General features: G+C 42.6%; 2 protein-coding genes across 4 annotated transcripts in view; one reads left to right on the top strand and one right to left on the bottom strand.

The window, feature by feature from the left end:
- myo1b (myosin IB) overlaps positions 1 to 4,986 on the bottom strand; it is a 56,281-nt gene extending 51,295 nt beyond the window's left edge. For 2 of the 3 annotated variants that reach the window (XM_031858271.1, XM_031858270.1), the window contains exon 1: positions 4,715 to 4,986. The gene's annotated coding sequence lies outside the window, so the exon portion shown is untranslated. The remainder of the gene's footprint in view (positions 1 to 4,714) is intronic. The other variant, XM_031858272.1, reaches the window with a different exon arrangement.
- Positions 4,987 to 6,021: 1,035 nt separating this feature from the next.
- LOC116389692 (basic leucine zipper and W2 domain-containing protein 1-A-like) lies at positions 6,022 to 17,355 on the top strand. The gene is made up of 12 exons (XM_031858598.1): positions 6,022 to 6,142; positions 6,824 to 6,897; positions 7,461 to 7,637; positions 8,810 to 8,904; positions 9,013 to 9,078; positions 9,194 to 9,329; positions 10,320 to 10,429; positions 10,655 to 10,825; positions 11,704 to 11,850; positions 11,961 to 12,099; positions 12,399 to 12,521; positions 12,761 to 17,355. Exons 2-12 carry the CDS (start codon positions 6,834 to 6,836, stop codon positions 12,790 to 12,792), a joined length of 1,260 nt encoding a protein of 419 aa, XP_031714458.1. The 5' UTR covers positions 6,022 to 6,142; positions 6,824 to 6,833; the 3' UTR covers positions 12,793 to 17,355.
- Positions 17,356 to 19,418: the final 2,063 nt, after the last annotated feature.

Below are 19,418 nucleotides of genomic sequence, written 5' to 3' on the forward strand. Positions count from 1 at the left end.
GATTTTACGTGATAGACCTGGGATTTCGATGCATACCACTAATATTATGAGAGACGCTTTGCTTCCTGGAACTGACACTGACCTAGATTTCCCAGCAAGATCAAGCAACGTGAAAAAAAAAAAAAAAAAAACCCCATTAAATGTACATATATTATTTACAGGCCCTGAGGCCACGTGATCTTTTCTATCCTTAGCGAGGAGAAAAAGTCACTGAACCAAAAAGGTCAATAGCCGTACAGGCATTCACATGCATGCAAACACACAAGTACTTGTGAAAAACACAAAAAACAAAAACAGTAGAGTCAATAAACCAGGTGTTACTTGTCAGGGTGCATGTGCTTGATGAGAAATAAAGCCGCTCAGAGTGGCTATCAATTTTGAAATGGCCATTTTCCTCACAATCGACAAAGCAGGCCTGCAGTCTACCACGACATGTGGTCTGTGAGACAGCAAGAGGGCATTGTGTGCGCTACACAGAGATGATTGCCGTCATTCTACCTTGAGAGCGGTTGTTTGAGAACACAGAGGCGTCTATATGTGCAAACAAACGATGATAAAATGCATTATGCGGCGTAATAGCCTGTAAAAACCCCCCTCAGATCGAGCAGGCCACGTCAGCGGGCAGGAGAGTCACAACATCACAGGCTGCTGGCAATGATGGAGATTAAAGCGCTCCCTAATGGAGCAGCAGCAGGGCGTTGGGTTGTGCCAAAGAGATGGCCGGAAAACTGCTGCATGAGAAAGTGACCTGGAATCCAGAGTCTCAACACCGCTCCAGGTGCAGATCTGTGCGAGTGCGAGTGTGTGTGTGTGTGTGTGTGTGTGTGTGAGCGAAGGCTGGCGCAGACCGGCACTCCACTTGCAGGCGCACTAATACGAGTGCTGATTTGATTTCTATCCGTCAATAGCCATTTGCAATTCAAATGGAGTTTTCATGGCACACAACCTTCCAGCCTGGTTAAACATAAACCTGTAACCCAAACAAACACCGCGCTTTGTTTACAATACAGTTCAAACACCAGGGAGACTGGTACATTTGCAAAACACGGGCCTACAGCTGGCAATCAAATTGACGAAGGGATCAAACAACCATACCAAAATGAATCCACCAAGCACACAAAAACCTTGATTGAAATGAGATGACCGACAGGAACAACAGTCTGTGTTGGCTTTAAACGGCCCTGAAAACACATTCATCAGCTTCTTACTATAAGCAATGGTGTCCTACATGATCGGAAAATAACCTGCCAAAGTTGGAACAGTTCTGGTAATGTCACATACAGCTCAGTTGGAAAATGGTGATGCACCAATCAGGTTTTAGCCACGTTTGAATCAAAATGTGGTGATCGAGGGCCTTTTTAACAGCAGACATTTTGACTTGTAAATGCCTGCTCACATCCTGTATAATGATGGTCTAAAAACCATTGCTCTTTTGTAAAGCAGTCGACAGTGTATTCCACGACAGAGCAGGCTAAAAAAAAGACGCCATGACAGTTTCCTCCATTTTGGACTCTCTGGCTCGCCGTTCCCAAGTTGAAAATTGATGTGAAAAATGTAAAAACAGTCTGAACTCGCTTATTTATGCGTTTTGACAAATAGAGCAGAATAGTATTTGTCATTTCTCCCTTCTCTTCATAAGCAATGGAGCATAAGTGTGCCAAGACATCCCTTATGCATACTTATTTCCCTTTGCAGTAAAACACACTGTAAAACCTAAAAGTGATTTATACACCATGGACAGATCAGGTGAAAGCTGTGAGCCTTTACGAAGAATTTTAACTTGCATCGTGAAACAGGTGGCAGTTAACTTTGTACTAGGCCCCCCCACACACTCGCAGCTCCCAAATGACGATGCCAGGCAACTGTCTGAATCCCATAAAATACCATTTACCCATAGAACATAAAGCATGCTCATATCTGTGCTCACAGTCCACTTGTAAAGCTTTTTATAAAAAGGACGGCTCTGGTGGAGTTGTAAATAAAAACCCTGCCTATGGAATCTCTAGTTTGTACAATTAATATGGTCGACAGTCTTCTTTTCGATCCTCAAGGTCCGGGTCGTTGCACTTTACGAGTAACAATAGCTGTAAAGTGGCCAAACCACTATCGGCTATCAAATACAAGCACACAGGAGAGCCCTGCAAGGTTGCATTTTTTCCCCAACTGTGTTATAGTACATGACTCCACTCAAATGTTCCCAAGACTGCTCCGCATTAGCAGCTTCGGAGGCGTCTGCAGAACAGGCTGTCAAACACTTGGTCTGGCTTGGTTCGCCTTAAGTGAATGGAGAAAGCAGCTGTAGTGGACCTAAGAAAAGCAGCAGTGAGCTGAATGAAAATGTACAGGGTTATAACTAGCTGCACGGGGAGACTATGGACGGAGAGTTTTACAATTAAAGTGAATGGGTGGAAAATTCTCTGCGTCAAACAGCACTGGGGAAGGTTCTTTGTTAGGGTAGTTTTTTTACCCTTTTAACTCCAAAGTAACATAACAGAAACAAAAGTTCAAACAGGATCATGGTGTGTGTATTTGATGAGGCGCTGCATTGGAGCTGCGACTACTTATCAGCAGGACTTTGGACGCTTCTTCAGAAAGTGCTCCCTGAACAGAGGCTGCTGAAGGCTTTCCACGGTCCAGTCTGTGGGGCTGCACGTGCGTGGCCCGGTCCACCTCTGGTGATGCAGGGTTAACACAAGATGCACGCCTCACTACGCTAAGCTGCACGGCCAGACAAGTGCAAACACTGTTCATCAGCATGATGTTGGCCCAGGGACTTTGTTCCTCTATACACACACACACACACACACACTAGACCACTGCATATCCCCCAACAGTGTTCATGAAGGAGGCTTTTGGCACTATAAAAAAACAACACACACTGATGCAACTGAAAGCAGGCCGGCCAACAAGCTCACACTGAGGAGAGCTACTAGAGAAGCCAACAGTCCCCACACACTGACGTCTTGCAAGTCGGAGCTGAAAGGTTGTTACTTTTTCCAGGAGTCTCCGTGCAACTCTGGAGGCTTGCCACACTCACTACCTTTCACAGTCATCTTACATCACTGTTTGTTTGATCAGCGCGGGTAATAAAGTTCCCATCTGGCTTCCCGGCTGAGACTCTGGCTAACAGAGGCGGGACATATTTGTGGAAAACCACAAGAAGAAAGACACAATCCTTTATCTGATCCTCTTGGGAATTTCAAGTTCACAGATGGAATTAGAAGTTGAAAACTGAAGGATATGAAGTAGTGCCAAGCATAGAAAGAATCTCCCATCAAAAGGAGAGCAACAAACTGGAACATTTAAAGTACAAGAAGAACGTCAGTTTGTAATGTTTCCGCTGAATTCATGTTTTGTATCACTGACGGCACAAAGCTTAAGAAGCATGAATATGTTTATCCTGGAAATGTGCGCAAATGCTCATGGTTTGGCCTAAACTGCTTCGTGCTTACGGAAATTTAAAAAAGGAAAATAAGAATCAAAGTCAAGGTAAAACTTGTGTTTAGACTGAGTGCAATCAGCGGTTTCTGCATAGGCCTTGACTCTCATTTGAAAAACCATCACAGTTGCTGTTTCCAATTAGAAAATGCAGACACATTCAATTTTCTCTACAGTTACAAGAACATTACAGGCATCCGTTGTGTTTTTACAGCAGCATTTCTCCTATGATACAATGATTCAGTGGAGTTTTTTTTTTTTTATTATCTGATACAACCACAGGGTATTTTAATACTGTAGAGTGATGTAGCTTTTTCCTACACCTACTGTAGTTTTTCTTCCCAGAAGGCATTCCTCTCCTCTGATTTAGAAGTCCCCAGGCTGGATCCCACAGGGGATCCCACAGGGGATCCCGGTGGAAAGAAAGCAGGTCAACTCTGACAAGAAGGAACTTTGGGATGTTTCTCAGAGAGGTGAATAGTTTCATTCATGCGGTCCGTGCTCAGCAGTAATTTATTCCAGGCAGCAGCAGCATTAGGATCTCTTAAAACCGAGGGCGACTGGAGAGTAAATCTAACTTCAGTCAGTTTAAAGCCGACATTGATATTTTTCGGTATGGATCCAAGTGTATCCACAGATCATAGGGTACATGGTGTTAGGATGTAATTTGAATGAAATAGGAAGACTTTACTTTGAATGATCCCACCATGGAGGTCAGAGTTAACCGTTTTCATTTACCCCCATCTCATGCACAACAGACGAAACGCCCATTCTACAGACGGCTTTCCATTCACACATTGTTCGGGTTGTGTGAAAAACGGACTGAACTCTGGATGAGTTTTGATTGTTGACACATCTGCTGCTGTCCTCCGCGTCGGGCTCTGCAGGAGTTAGACTCTCGTCAGCTACAAAGATGGCACTTAAACCCGCAGATGTATGCAATTAGCCAGCGCACTTTCCATTTGCGTTGCCAAAATCTGCCTTAGTTTAGGTTACGAAAGAGACAAACGGCGAAACTAACTCGGACACACTGAGTCCTATCGGGTTTTATCCTCCAACAACCCGTAGCCTACACAAAGAAAAAGAAAGATAAACAAAATCCCAACCCCCTCCTGCACGAAGTGAGGAGGTATGAATGAGTTGGGAAGCAGATGGTCCAAAGACAATACAAAGTTTACTTTGGAAAAAGAAAAGTTGCAACAGTGTAACAAATACGACTCAAACGGTCGCAGTAGTTACAATGTTCAGCACATGTAACAGAACACATCAAACTTGCCTCTTTATCTCTGCAAGAGTTGCTCCCTCTCGTCCTAAATCCACTTCTGCGAACAAAAAAGTAGGATCCCAGAGGTGATTCTCCAAGTTCTGGAGTGGCTCCTGAAGCCCTTCCCCGCTGCCTTTAGTCTAACGCGTGTCTGCTGTGCTGGATGAGGCTGAACGTGGCTCTCATCTGGACCTCAGCACTTTGAATGGAGCTCTGGATGGACTTGAGAGTGCGTGGTCCGCCGGGCGTAGGGAGTGGCTGGAGCGGCGTCTCTGGGCTAGTCCAGCGTCCCTTAATCACCTCCAGCGTAGGGGGAGGTGGGGCTGTGATGCCTTCAAATGTCGTCGGGATTTTTGGTGGTAATCACTCTTCGTGACTCCAGCCGTGATTATGGGCAAAAAACAAAGCTTTCTACAGCCCTATTCCATCGCCAGTCATTTCTAATAATTGGCTACACCTCACATCCAAACACCACAATCTTAAATGTGGTGCCATACCGATAACCCAACCTTGGGCCAGAGGGTGTGCTTGTCGTAAACGAGAATAGTCTTTCTGGAATATTAACGAAAACTTGATGAATGGACTGATAACATGTTTTTTTGCATGTGTAAACAAAGGCAGTCGTTGGGCTAAAAGGTCAATCTTGGCCAGAACAAGGCGAAACAATAGTTGCCAAACCTTCAGAACCAAGCTTTACGAGGTGAATGGTAACGCAACATTAAAGTTTTCCCTTCATCCCATAGACTGGTAGCCCAACCACCCGACAGCACAACATCCCCCTCCTGTGTCTTAATGATAGATAGCAACGACTTGTTGACCCATTATTTAATGCTCGCCTACTAACTCTGGGTCAGTTTGGTGTGTCACTAGATATGGTTAAACCCTATACTGTATGACTTAATACATATGTACTTTATATATAAATATACACTTTACACACAGTCTATGGGTTAAAAATCCTGATGAGCAGAAAACTGACCCTGTTCAGATTTTTTTTCATCTATTCATTCCTTTAGCGCTGACACAGCGCTGTGGAGATAGGTGGCTACGCGTAGCCTATTCATTCCAGCGTTAACTAAACACAATGACTACGAACTGTACAGGGGGGTTAATTGCAAGGGTTGACGTTAGTAATCGATTTTGCAAAGTATGTAGAGGGTAAGTTAAACCATATTGTGTTGAATACAAAAATTCGGTATTAAGTTCACCATGGTTATTTTCATTCCGACAATATTTTCTCAGTTTTTAACAGTTTGTGAATCGTGTTCACCCCACACAAGTGTAATGACCCACATAGAATCAGTGTTAATGCGCATGCGTTGTGACGTCCACACTTTCCTCTTCTCTGGGATTGACTGCTAACGTTACCTGACTGTAACGGTTCACCAGTGGTATTAGTTTTTATTTTACGGACTGTTTTTGCTCATAAAGAGGATTTCGGTGAGTTTGTCTTTGTTCGATGTAATTGAGCGACGGTTTATATTTAAGCTTATTTCGGCACTGCGTCAGGCTGACTGTAGCTAGCTAGTTAAGCTAAGCTAAGGTTAGCATCGACGTTACCCCGTGTTTGAAGTTAGACATCCACGGCTTTAACATGGCGAGCTAACGTCAATTCGTTGGTGTGAAAGTGTATGCCATTTTTCCAGATCTTGATCAACCAACATTTTGAAAGATAGTTGCGTTAACTACACGTCGTTTGATATATTAGCACCATAACGGTGAACATGGTTAGACGAACGCCCAAGACTGTTGCTTTTACACAGTTGCCATTATGCTGGTAAAACTAAATTATGCATAAATTGGCACCCAATGATTATTACATTGCGCTCTAAAATATGTCGGATGGCTAGCTTGTTTTACCATGCACAATGTGCTAACTCCAGTGTTGTTCCCTCGTCTGTTTCCATTACATTTAACGTTATATTTTGATGAATGCTAATTCAAAAACGGCCTTCACCTTTGAATGTTGTGTCGCACGATGTCTTCAGTTTTTAAATAAACTTAAGCTAGGTGATGGCTAGAATTGTTATCATTTATTTAAAGTGTTTTTTTCAATGCATATTATGGAATTACAAAGTATTTTTGTGTCCCGATCTTAATTCCGTTACTCTTGTCTTTCAGAGTGTCTTTTATGAGTAATCAACGGCAGCAGAAGCCTACGCTAACAGGCCAGCGTTTCAAAACCCGGAAAAGAGGTGACCCACTTTAGTGAATCGCACAGTTCCGCACACAGATATTTTTTGGAGGTTCTAGTTTTAATGAACAAGTAGGCCTCCGTCAGATTTCACAAAGAGCACGTGCTTGATTGTCTTCCAGCTTTTCATAGTACTGACTTTTCCATCCAGCGCCATACCTGTCTACGATCAGACACAGGAATGTGATTGTATGGTTTTATAACTGAAGAGCACACCCATTTGTTCACCAACTAGATATTTAACACATTTAATTTGCCACTTTGCATATTAAAGAATGCTATCTGGCCAAACACTGTTGTGTGGCAAATACATTTAGTTTAAATGATGATGTTTTTCACTGCAAGAGTAGGCACGCACACGCATACATAAATATGAATACTCTAGGATTTTACTTTAATGCCTTATGCAAGGAAGATAATGTGTGTGTGTGTGTGTGTGTGTGTGTGTGTGTGTGTGTGTGTGTGTGTGTGTGTGTGTGTATGTATATACGCGTCCCCGAACATGACTTTTAGAATGTCGTAAGTGGCAGGATAAACTCATGTATAAATGTGTCTTTTTAACAGATGAAAAGGAAAGGTTTGACCCCACCCAGTTTCAGGAAAGCATCGTACAAGGTCTGAACCAATCTGGCACTGATTTGGAAGCGGTCGCAAAGTTCCTTGATTCCTCTGGTGCCAAGCTTGACTACCGACGCTATGTAGAGACTCTCTTCGACATCCTGGTGGCTGGTGGAATGCTGGGTAAGAGGCAGGACTCTTTGTCATATTTGTTTCATACATTGTTGAGCTGAAGACTGTCATGAAACAATAGTTCCCAGGAAAGCTTTTATATTCTTTCAGTTTTGTTTTTGTTGCATTTGTAAACACACAATAATGTAAAGCAACCGAGTGGAGTTGTGGAGCATAATGCTGCGTTCACACCAAACGCGGTGCGAGTTATTCGCGCAAGTAGATTACATACAAAGTCTATGCACAGATGCGATGAGACTGGCGTGGCGCGAATTTGCGATGGATGCGAATTTGCGGCAAATCGCCCCAAACGCGTCAGTTGAAATTTTTCAACTTCGCCAAAATATTCACGTTACGCCCTGGCGCGATAGCCTATCAGTGTTACGTTGCTCCCCCCCGTCATCACTGACTTCCTGCCGTTGAATCAGGAAATAAATACTGTAGCCGTCTGTGTTCACCCAGAGCTCTACGATACCTCATATCAATAGAGACCGGACCTGTGTGTGTGTGTGTGTGTGTGTGTGAGTGTGAGTGAGAGAACCATATGGTACAAACAATGAATAGACGCTGCCGTATTTACGTCTAGATTACGTTAGTCTGAGTGTTGGTGGAGCTGCTACAATGTTAGCCTAGCACCGATCCATCCACTCCATTGAGAAGACAAGTAGCCTACGAATCGGCATCATTACGTAGTTGTTTCAGGAGTCCCGTTTTTTTGGAGAAGACGAGTACAAAACGGCATCATTAAGTAGTTATTTCGGAGTCCCTTTTTATCGGTTTATTGCCGTTAAATCGCAGCCAAATCGGTTTATTTTGTGTACATACAGCTGTAGTAAACAGTGACCTGTGGCTTGCTAGACACAGTGAATACAGCTCGATAAAATCCACGGAGCTCCTCTGAACAATATTATGAACCCAGACATGACGGCGTTTAGCTTCCCCGGATATCTGACTTCCACAACACGTACTAAGCAGAAATGGAGGTTATTTTTTCCATGGTTAATGGCGGACAGTTGAACGGCTTTCAGGGTGATAAGCCACGCCCCCTCTCCGGTGTGTCCAGCGCGATTCGCGCGAATGTACACAAATGGTCCCCGGCGAGACCAGCGGCGCGATGAATTTGCGTTTGGTGTGAACACGGCATAACAATCACAAAGTTCTGAAACTGTGTTGTTTCTTTTCAGCCCCAGGGGGTACATTGTCTGATGACATGACCCGCACAGAGTTCTGTCTCTTCAAAGCACAAGAGGACATGGAGACCATGCAGGCATATGCCCAGGTGGATACCATTACATTCCTGCTCAATTTTCACTGTTATCACAGGAAAGTTAAGAATCAACTTTTTTTTCCAGTTGGTACAAATAAAGAATTGTTTGTTTCTTTCTAGGTTTTTAACAAGCTCATCCGGCGTTACAAATACTTGGAGAAAGGATTTCAGGAGGAGATTAAAAAGGTTTGCCATTCGCTAAAGGCACCTTTACAGGAACACTTAGTACTTTTCCAGGTCAAGTTTCTGAATTCATGACCATGTTATTCCAACTTAAATGTGCTAATTTGCTTTTTGGCAGCTGCTGCTGTTCCTCAAGGGCTTCACTGAATCTGAGCGCAACAAGCTAGCCATGCTGGCAGGAATTCTGCTGGCCAACGGCAACCTCTCTGCAGCCATTCTCAGCAGCCTCTTCAATGAGAACCTTGTCAAAGAAGGTACCGACTTCTCTGCCTCGTAGGCGTGCCTAGTCGTGTCGTTCCTTGTTTTGCAGAAAAGAACCGCAGGTAGAAATAGTTGGACTGAGATTAAATAATCAGATGTTGAGTAAGATCTTTGTTTTGCTCTCGTTAGTTACTTTCCTGGAAATCAACACAAGTTTACTGTATTTTCCTGAAAGACACGTATAGTAAGCATTATCCTTTGCAATTACAATGACGAGACCATTACTACACTAATTAAACATTTGGGGAAATTAATCAGTTGGCAGTCACAAATGCTCAAAACTTTCATCCATCCATAGATAAGCAAACAGGCTTACAAACCGACATGCCAAGCTACCCTCAAAGAACTAGTGCCAACAAAGAGCAGCTGATCAAACTACAGTCCAACCAATACTGCATTTTATAGGCCAATATTGCTATTTGACCCATATACATGTACATCTACACCCACATAAGAAGTTAATAGTCCTCATTCCTAATCAAAAGAGAGAACCCGGCGTTATGGAAAGACAAAATGGCCCATCATTTATGTGAAAATGTTTGAATTCGTCTTGTTTAAAGCTTTGAGTATGAATTGATATTGTCTGACAAAAGGATGCAGATGACAGTTTGAGTTTTTGCAGAAGAAAAAAAACTGTGATGGGTGGCTTTAGTTGGTCCCACTGGCACACAATGATTGCCATGTGGCTTAATGTATCGGGACCTCACAAGATAACTGGAAGAAGAAAGCTGTTAAGCATTTCCTTTTTGCGATGTTGCTGAAATTATGTTCACTGAAATTATATATAAAAAATGACAACTTATTGAATACACCTGTGGTATAAACCAATTTAGTTGGGTGCATTCTTGTTTTAGGCATTGTTCCAGGTAAAACCTGACTAATCGCATCCTGGGAGGTTGTTTGCCAATGTAATACTCAGGCCTAACTTTATCCTGGCAGGTCTGTTCACAACAGCTGACTCCCGTTTTTCTGCATTTGTTCAGGTGTTTCAGCGTGCTTCGCTGTAAAACTCTTCAAATCCTGGCTTTCTGAAAAGGACATCAGCTCCGTCTCTTCCAGTCTCCGAAAGGTTGGCATGGACAGCAGGCTCATGGTGAGAATGACGAGGCTCAGATGAAGTATTGTTTCCCGCTGCAGTACGGGTCAGACTGCCTGTGCACTCTAAATATGATTGTTTGATGAAAATATGATTAACAATCTGCTGTGATTGTGCCATGTAGTACTCAGGCAATTAATGAACAATGGCCTCCTAATTGCCGAAGAAACCTCGTCTGACTGAACCGGGTCTGCCTCAATATCTGACTGTGTGCTTTTTCAGGAGCTGTTCCCTGCCAACAAGCGCAGTTGTGAGCACTTCTCAAAGTACTTCTCAGACGCCGGACTGGAGGAGCTTTCGGACTTTGCCAAAAACCAGCAGTCCATAGGGGCTCGCAAGGAGCTGCAGAAGGAGCTTGAGGAGCAGATGTCACGTGGGGACCCCCTCAAAGATGTAAGCCCTATTAGTTTTTCCCATTTTGCGTATCGACACCACTGAGGGTTGGCACTTAGTTTGTACTCGCCGTAGTGAAGCCGGTGCGCCAGAAAACGACTCTATCTCGGCCCGCCCAAGGTGCTCGTAGGCTCCTCTAGTGGTCGCAGCGCATGGTCGTTGACCTCTGAATTTTTGTAACTTGGCGCGTGCGATCACGTGACCGTCACTGATGGTTCACTGATAAAATCACCATTTACATGTCTGGAGATTATACAAAGGAGGCCAGTTGGTTTTGAGGTGCTTTAGAAACAGGAGGTCTTAAGTCTTTGAGTGTATATTTTGCAGCCAAATCAAATTGTTTACAGGCTATTTAACCTTTGTTCACTTATAATGCATGTAGTACTTGACTTGTTTCCTTACAGGGCTTGTATAAAGGCAGTAAAGTAATACATGAATATAAAATGAGTTTACAGATAATTACAGTCCCTCCTCGGCATTGTGGAGGTCGGGTTATGGCTTTTTGCTGGTTACACTCGTTGTCTTTTTGAATCTCCTCAGTTCATTTTGTTTGTACGCCCTGGCGTTTCGGAAAATAATGCAACGAACAGCATATCGAGTACATACGCCTCCGTGCATGCTCAGAGCGAGAGTATAAACAAAGCTTAAGATTACTTTCTTCTTAACCTCTTCACCCGTTTGTCTTGAGGAGTGCCAGAGAAAAGGAAGCAGTGAATCAATGACAAGTTTCTGCTCCTGCGAGCCTCTGTATCCTGCCAGGGTTCTCGTACCTCAGACTTCTGCAGGCTTTCTAAAGCAATAAGCCTCCGCATAGCTGGCCATTGTTAGCCCGCTTTTCCAATAATGCTGTGTTCCATCCCTGGACCCGGGTCTTGCAGATCATCCTCTACGTCCGAGATGAAATCAAGAAGAACAACATCTCTGAGCAGAAGATGATTGAACTCATTTGGTCCAGCGTGATGAGCTCGGTGGAGTGGAACAAGAAGGAGGAGCTGGTCACAGAACAAGCCATCAAACTTTTAAAGGTGACTTAGCAGAGAAGATAATTGATTTACTAACCCAAAGCCATTTCTCCGGCAAAGTGATTTAAGAATTCAGAATAATATAACTGATTTCTCCGTTTCTACATTCTCAGCAATACAGCCCACTGCTGAAGGCGTTCACCTCCCAGGGCCTCTCTGAACTAACTCTCCTGCTGAAGATCCAGGAGTACTGTTACGACAACATCCACTTCATGAAGGCATTCCAGAAGATTGTGGTGCTGCTCTACAAAGGTAAGTTATGTGGTTCTATAAAGCTCCCTTTTTTTTTTTTTTTTTTTTCTTTTTTTTTCTTTTTTTTTTGCATCCTCGAGTTTGCGGGGGAAAAAGTTTTGTAGTGGAAAAGCTCTGAAGCCACGCGTGAACGATGCCAGATGGCCAGAGATTATAGCCAAAAGTTTGTCTTGATTGATGTCTTCAACCTGCCGGGTGACATTTGTTTTTCTAGCACCTGTGGAAATATTTGTGCTGCTGGCATCATGTTGGATAGATTCAGGTTTTTTTTAATGTTTTTTTTTTGTTTCTTCTCAAAGCGGATGTTTTGGGCGAGGAAGCAATTCTGAAGTGGTACAATGAAGCCCACGTTGCCAAAGGCAAGAGCGTTTTCCTTGAACAGATGAAAAAGTTTGTTGAATGGCTGAAGAACGCAGAGGAAGGTAAGCGTCTCCTTTATCTGCCCTGATCGCATGGTGTATTTGGTTCTACCTCTCACAGCCCTAGTACACCATAACATGCCGTGGGTTTGTGCTGCGTCTCATTTTTTTCTGATGAACAAACGGACGTATCGATTTATCCCATGTATTCTTTATTTTCTCAGTTTATATGACATTGGTGGTAATGCTTATTGTGCATTTCTGGTCATAGTGCTGACTGCTTTCTGTTTTTACTTTTCCAGAGTCTGAGTCTGAGGAAGAGGAGGCAGACTGAGGACCTCTACCTATGACTACCATCTTGATTTCTACTTTTACATTAACATAGCACCAGATGCAGGAGAAGGACTCGTTGCAGGAGTCTGTCTGTATTTAGTTTTTTCTTTCTCTATTCCCTACCTCCTAATAACTAGTTCAACTGTAATGTAAGGGCTTTAATATTTTCATTTCCAACATCTTTACTTTCTGAATCAATACTTGTACTCTTCTTTATACTCCTACAAGAGCCGGTCACAGAACCACGTTTAGCTGAATAGATCGAAGCCCCTTTTATTTAACAAAGAGGGACTTTTTTTTTTGGACGGATGTTTCCCTTTGAAATCGGCCCGTTTGGAGGCATCACAGCTGTTCTATTTAGTCATGGAACTCTTGTTTGCCAGAGGTCTGTCTGTGTCGCCATGATATCTTGGTCCTCTGAAAGGCAAACGGCTTTCTCCACCTCATTTTACATTTCTGCCAATTATGTGACCACTTTGAATTTTTTGCCAATTTGTTAGATTATTGGTGATGAAAAAATGCCATTTCAAGCAGCAGTCATGGTGGCAATGCCCCACAAAATGAACTTTAAATGTTTTCTACATCTTACGAAACAGAACCATGCAAGTGTATTGTTTTTTCCTTTACCATACAGTTTGACTTTTTAAAATAAAGGGGAAATTAATGGTTTTCATTACTGCTGGATTTACTGTTACAGTCATGTCAGATCACCGTTGTAGTGTGAAGTTGCATAATGGGGATATTATGAGCAATTAGAAGACTATTTTAGTCCTAAATACGCAGCCAGTGGTACTGAAAGGTTCTTGTAGAAATCCCTGTTGTGTCACAGATCAACTTGTGTTCCCTCAATGCTTGATTGTTTGATCTGCTGCAGCCTCGCGTAATCAAGAAAGTTAGCCTAGCATGCGTGACCTGAGGAGCAAACAAGCAGCTTGCTCACCTCTCTGCTATCCCACTTTTAAATGGTAATTATGGCTCAGCCAAGCATGCAGGAGCGAGATTGTGATTCAAGATGTTATAAAAGCGGAGGTCCATGCGCATTCATTACGACAAGTCATCTTACAAAGGCTGAGAAACGAGCCGCTCGGTTTACTGCCATACTGCAAAACAAATTTTGAGTGTATATTTAACCACATGCATTGCAGGTGATATTAAAGTGTCAGGAAACATTTTATTGATTTTCCCCCAACCAAATATTCTATATTTTATACTTTTTACTTAGGTGGTGTTGAATCAAGACCATTATCTCTTCCTCTGGAAAGGATCTATTCATACATGCTTGAACATGTTTGTGCATCTTTCAGAGGAAAATGATTCTCTTCAGCACCAACCATCACACAGACAGTTACCCAGGCCTTGAATGCACTGGAGTGGTTATGGTAGGAGGTATTGTAAGTAAAGGTGAAACTGATTAAGAATTGTCTAGATCTCGGTAACATTTACTCAGTGTCTTTACAATGGCCTTGCTACATCGGATGGGTAATATATTCTAATCCAAAGGAATATACTGTACACGACAGAGTACCTCTAACAGTATTGACTGATTATCAATTTCACTCGGTACCAACAGATGGCAGTAAGCCCTTAAAATATGCTCTTTCCTTCCATTAAAGCCTTCCACAGTTTAAGAGTAGAGCTCAAATAGGAAAAAAGCCATTTTGAAGAAACCAGACTGGAAAGTATTAGACACAGGCACAACTACAAAGCATTCGACACCAGTGTTCTCTCTGTCCCCGGAGGATTTGTTTGCTTTTTGGTTTCATTTAGTCCCTCTAAAGAACATGAAACAATTATGGAGAGTGACATGCGGGAAGGAGGAGAGAAACACGGCTGCTTTTGAGATTTTGATTGTGAGCGCGTGCAGTGCTGAATGGCAGCGACGCTCCCCAGTCCTTCCCTGTGCAAAGCACCGGCGATGCCATTTTGGTGAGACCATTATCTGCTTGTTACCAACGCTGCCTCACTTCACACCACACAGCGCTCCTCCCTGCATGTCATTTTGTGCAGGCACCGAGCACGGCTGCGTATCGAGGGAGGCTCTGGTATAATGAGCTGTACACACTGTGCCTCTGACACATCTGTTTGTTTTGCTCCCGTTTTTAAAACGACATATGCTGCTGGATATACAGTAGGTATCCCAAAGCTTACCTTTCTCCCAGTTGTATCTCAATGTGTGGAAACGCACTGAGCAAGACAGACTTGTCTCTTTAGTGACCAGGAGGCCAGATGTGTCATTCCCTCAGTGACTAACCATGATTTCATCTCATTATCCTGTAGCATTCATAACAAAATAATTTTTTGTAATTTTACTTTTTTCAATGCCCTAATGTGTCAGAGAAAAACAGAAGAAAAAAAAAAACGAACTTGTTTTATTTTTGGAAAATTCTCTCTCAGTTGGACTTCCCTCTTGAACTGAATAGCCCAGCACAATGTGCCAGGGAATGCCAGGGGAGTTGTGTAGAGCAATTATTCTGGATTTCACACTGCGGCTTTGGTCAGTAAACACAACTCAGACTGCAATGCACAACTCATCTGAATAATGCTGTCAGAAAACAGAGGGAGACCGGGCAATGGTTCGTTTCAATGAGAAGAGACTTGAGATAATTACTCAGGTTTTTTTCAAGCAAAAAAAAAAAGAAGAAAACCCGCCTCCAACCAGGGCGCGCTGTGCTGAGCACAATAGATGCGCTGTTTTTGTTTTGGGCAAATTGTAAGTGATATGTTTGCTTTGCATTTCAAGCAGCATTTTGTCACAGGCCAGTTTTTTGTTTTGTTTTTTTCTGCTCTGCTGCCGTTGTATTTATGGAAGACCGCTCTAATGCTGGGCTTAGCACCCAGGTGAAATATGGAAATGAGGATCAACATGTTGGCTCACCAAACGCTGCCAATTTGTCCTCGGATCAACTTCTGCCAAACATCTTAAAGCAGTGCAGCCTCAATGTAGTCATATCATGGACAACTGAGCGCCTCTGTGACAGGAAATCGCTGCTAAGCTCTTAATTAAAACCAAGAGGGCTGAGGAGATTTATTTTTTTGGGTTATAGGCTGACAGCCACTGTTGTCTGTCAGCTGTCCCCGCTCGGCCTGTGTTGAAGGCTCTGTCCCTGAAGGCAACACGGCCACCCTCTCCTTAAGCTATATCATGCAACTGCCTTTTTAATGTTGTAGCCTGGAACCATTCTTCTCAAGGTTATTCATCACGTATTATACTCCGGTTCCAGAGGCAGTTTAATTAAAGATGACAACTACAGGTTTGAACATTTTTATACCGTGACCACTGCCTGACTGAACGTACTGTACAGTCTCTGTATACCTTTATCACTGCTGTCCAATTTGTAGTTCACTTTTACATTTCAACAACCTGTCTGCTGGTCCTAGTGATGCATGTCTCTTTATTAGGAAATGAACAGTGAGTGAGGGATCATCTCAAATGACCCAAGTGTGGCTATTGCTCCTTCAAAAGGTCACCAGCATGGTATTTGAAACTGGGGGGGGGGGGGGGGGGTTGAAGGAAGAGATGCAGCAAGAAAAACAAGACGGCCAACAGCTGAATCATAAAAGTGAGCACTACAAATATAATTGAAAAGATGAAACGCACAGGTTGTGCTGACAGGGTTCATTGATCTGGTGGTCACCAGAACCTCAAATAAGGGCATCTTTGCCCCCTGAAAGCCCCCCCCCCCCCTGCCAGCTTATGGGGATCACACTGAGGGTGTGTAATGGCCTGGCGGTGAGAGTCCGGGGATTTAGCAGCTCGACTCCAGTCAACACTGAGGCTCATCACAAACATCATTACTTTCTTGGCTTGTCCTTCTCCCTCTTCAGTGGCGTGATAGCTGTGTAAAAACGACTGGGAGCAAAGAGATGGATGGCCTATATTGATAGAGTGACTCAAGGGCTGCTATTGACTGGGTACTTGTGCCCCATATCCACAGCAACAACAACAAAAAACCTCTAAACTAGTCTTGAAGAGCATATATTATTCCATCTAACCTGCTCTAGCTCATGTTGCTTGTTAAAGAGCTTCCACTGATCCTTCTAATCATTGTCATCAGGGCTTAACAGGGCCTCTGCTGGAGGTAGAGTAAGTGCATTCAGTTGGAGCTGTGCAAGAAGTGAAAGGGAAGGGGTGGGCACTTTGACAGCCCTCATGGGAACACCAAGGCTACATCACAACACTTTGGCTGTGACAAACTGCTCTGATAACTTGCAAATGGAATGAAAGTTTGCATCTCTAGAATGTTTTTAACGAGTCTCCCTGGAGTGTGGCATAATGACTGTGGAACTCAGAGAGAGAGACTGCGAGTGTTCGGTCTGCATGCAGCGCTCGGCTTTCTTTTGCCCGTTTATGCACCAGCGGCTCTAGGGACTCAGACAGGCTCTGGAAAGACATGAAAAAGCCTCTACAAAACTGTTTGTTTTTGTAAGGAATGGCAGAGTAGGGAGGAGGAATGCACTTAATATTAAATGACTACTTTACAAAAAAAAAAAAAAAAAGAGAAGAAATATTGCAGATATTCAATAAAACCCACCCGAACATGAAAACAATTGACATTCTTAAAAATACATTTAGCAAAATCTCCCCAAAGACAGATTAGGTAAGCATCAGGAAAAGCTTTTACTTACTTTCTCGTATGCACTTGCATATACTGTATGTAAAATCCTACTTTTTTTTTTTTTTTTTTTGCTATACATTTTCTTTCTCTAAATAGAAGATCGATGAGCATAATGCTCCCTGTGAAGGAGAATATCTCACACTGAAGCAATGACATTAAATCTCATATCAAGGTAATTGCTCTTTTTAAAGACTTCTATTTTCCAATGTTTAAAGGACTTATTTCTTCATTATCACCTAACAGGGCAGGGAAGAATCAATGATAGTGCAACGAAATGAGGTAGATGTGAATATATAGTGTGGGGATAAACGACTAAAGCTTTAGTTTGATCCACGTTCCTTCTGTCGTCTTTGCGTTTTTAACATGGATTATGTCGAGAGAACAGCACAGGCCTTGATATGATTTCTACGTGGAGGAACCATTAAAATGACAATTAAAAATTTGGAACATGGCTTGATCTTAATGAGCGTGGACACGCACAAGATCATTCATTAGGTCAATATGGACATTTCAGCCACATCATCAAGCAGAGTAATGACATGGGAAGGGAACAGATGTTCCAATGTTAAGTTGTTTTTGTTTTTGAGTCATTTTTTAGTTACAGGAAATTAATCTTTTTTTTTTTTTTTTTTTTCACAGAAAATGATGTGAAAAATCTTGGCCTTAACTCAGTTTAGACCAAATATGTAAGACTAGTTATTTAAGCTTATTAGGTAACCACATAGAGGAAGTGTAAGGTAGACGACGGGCCCCAGTGTACATTATTATGATCCGCCCCAGTGGACGCTAGTTACTATTGTCAATACCCCCCCCAAAAAAAGAAATTATTAATTTAATTGAATAGTTTTTTAAGAGTGTATCCATAGTTGCTGTAGTTTGACAGAGATGGTTCCACCTTTTCAAGGGGATATCTATAAATGGCACCATGTCAAAGTTAATGTGAGTTCTTCTTTGAACATGGCCGTCATTCCAAGGTGATCATCTAAATCGCTCCTATGGGCCCGATCTCTGTCCAAAACATCACCAGAGGGCCAGTAATGTCTCTCTTGGCCAAAGACCAATATTTTCGAGTCCATCTGACAGGCTTCATCAGTTCCACTGAAAAGAGGAAGTATTCAGCATTTAAACCTCTGTGGTCACACCCTTGCGTAAGTGTTGCTTGAGTTATGTAAGCGTATGAATTGCTGTGAAATTCTAGGGCAGAGATATTATTACACCGCTTTAAAAAAACGGGGAAAAAAGGGTCACAGCCCTCACCGCATTCTGAGGGATGGTTGTCGCAGTCTGACAGTAATGGATTCCTTCACACCTCTTTTAAACCGTCAGCCTTCTGTACCTAAATAGTAGCACATGCCCTTCCTCTGTGTATTGGGCATGTGACGCTGAGTGATTGTTTAGTGTGCCTCGGCTGCACAAGTTTAAAGAAAGATGAAAAAATGCATTTAATACAACAAGTAGCGTGAACCATACACATACTGAATATACTATTCAATAAAAAACTAAGAAAATAAACTTATTGAAAGGTGACAGACATCTCAAGCCCTCCGGAAGGCGATCGTTGCAACGAGGAGCATTGAAACTAAAGAGAGCTTCACCAGATTTTGAACTGATTCTCATACATTCAGAATGCAGGGCCATGACCTTCTGCGTTGCTTAGCCTTAAGCATTTACCACACACGTGTATTATGTACTGGAACTCATACATTGACCGGGAACTTTTTGCTCCTGAATGGAGGAGAGATTATTCATTTTGGTTTCTTAGCCTCCGTCATTACTCTCAACCTGAAGAAACACGCGAGAAGAGTTGATTTTATTTATATATAAATAAATATAGTGTGAGAAGAGTTTATTTTCCTGTGGACATTCCCCTTGGTGTTGGCACACTATCATGCTGCTTTCATTACACATACGCAGATGCTAAATTCTGAAGCAACATTAATAAAAAAATAAAAATAAAATAAAAAGGCATGATGCAGGAAAACACATCAAATCCCACCAAAAAACCCCAATT

The sequence above is a fragment of the Anarrhichthys ocellatus genome, unplaced genomic scaffold (assembly GCF_004355925.1).
Source record: "Anarrhichthys ocellatus isolate YVR2014 unplaced genomic scaffold, GSC_Weel_1.0 scaffold20, whole genome shotgun sequence".
NCBI classification, from domain to species: domain Eukaryota; kingdom Metazoa; phylum Chordata; class Actinopteri; order Perciformes; family Anarhichadidae; genus Anarrhichthys; species Anarrhichthys ocellatus.

Bases quoted from the DNA above. Each gene is read 5' to 3' on its own strand.
- LOC116389692 (XM_031858598.1), top strand. From the start codon at position 6,834: ATGAGTAATCAACGGCAGCAGAAGCCTACGCTAACAGGCCAGCGTTTC. The intron at 6,898-7,460 runs GTGACCCACTTT...TCTTTTTAACAG, and splicing joins TTTCAAAACCCGGAAAAGAG to ATGAAAAGGAAAGGTTTGAC. The intron at 12,522-12,760 runs GTAAGCGTCTCC...TTACTTTTCCAG, and splicing joins GCTGAAGAACGCAGAGGAAG to AGTCTGAGTCTGAGGAAGAG.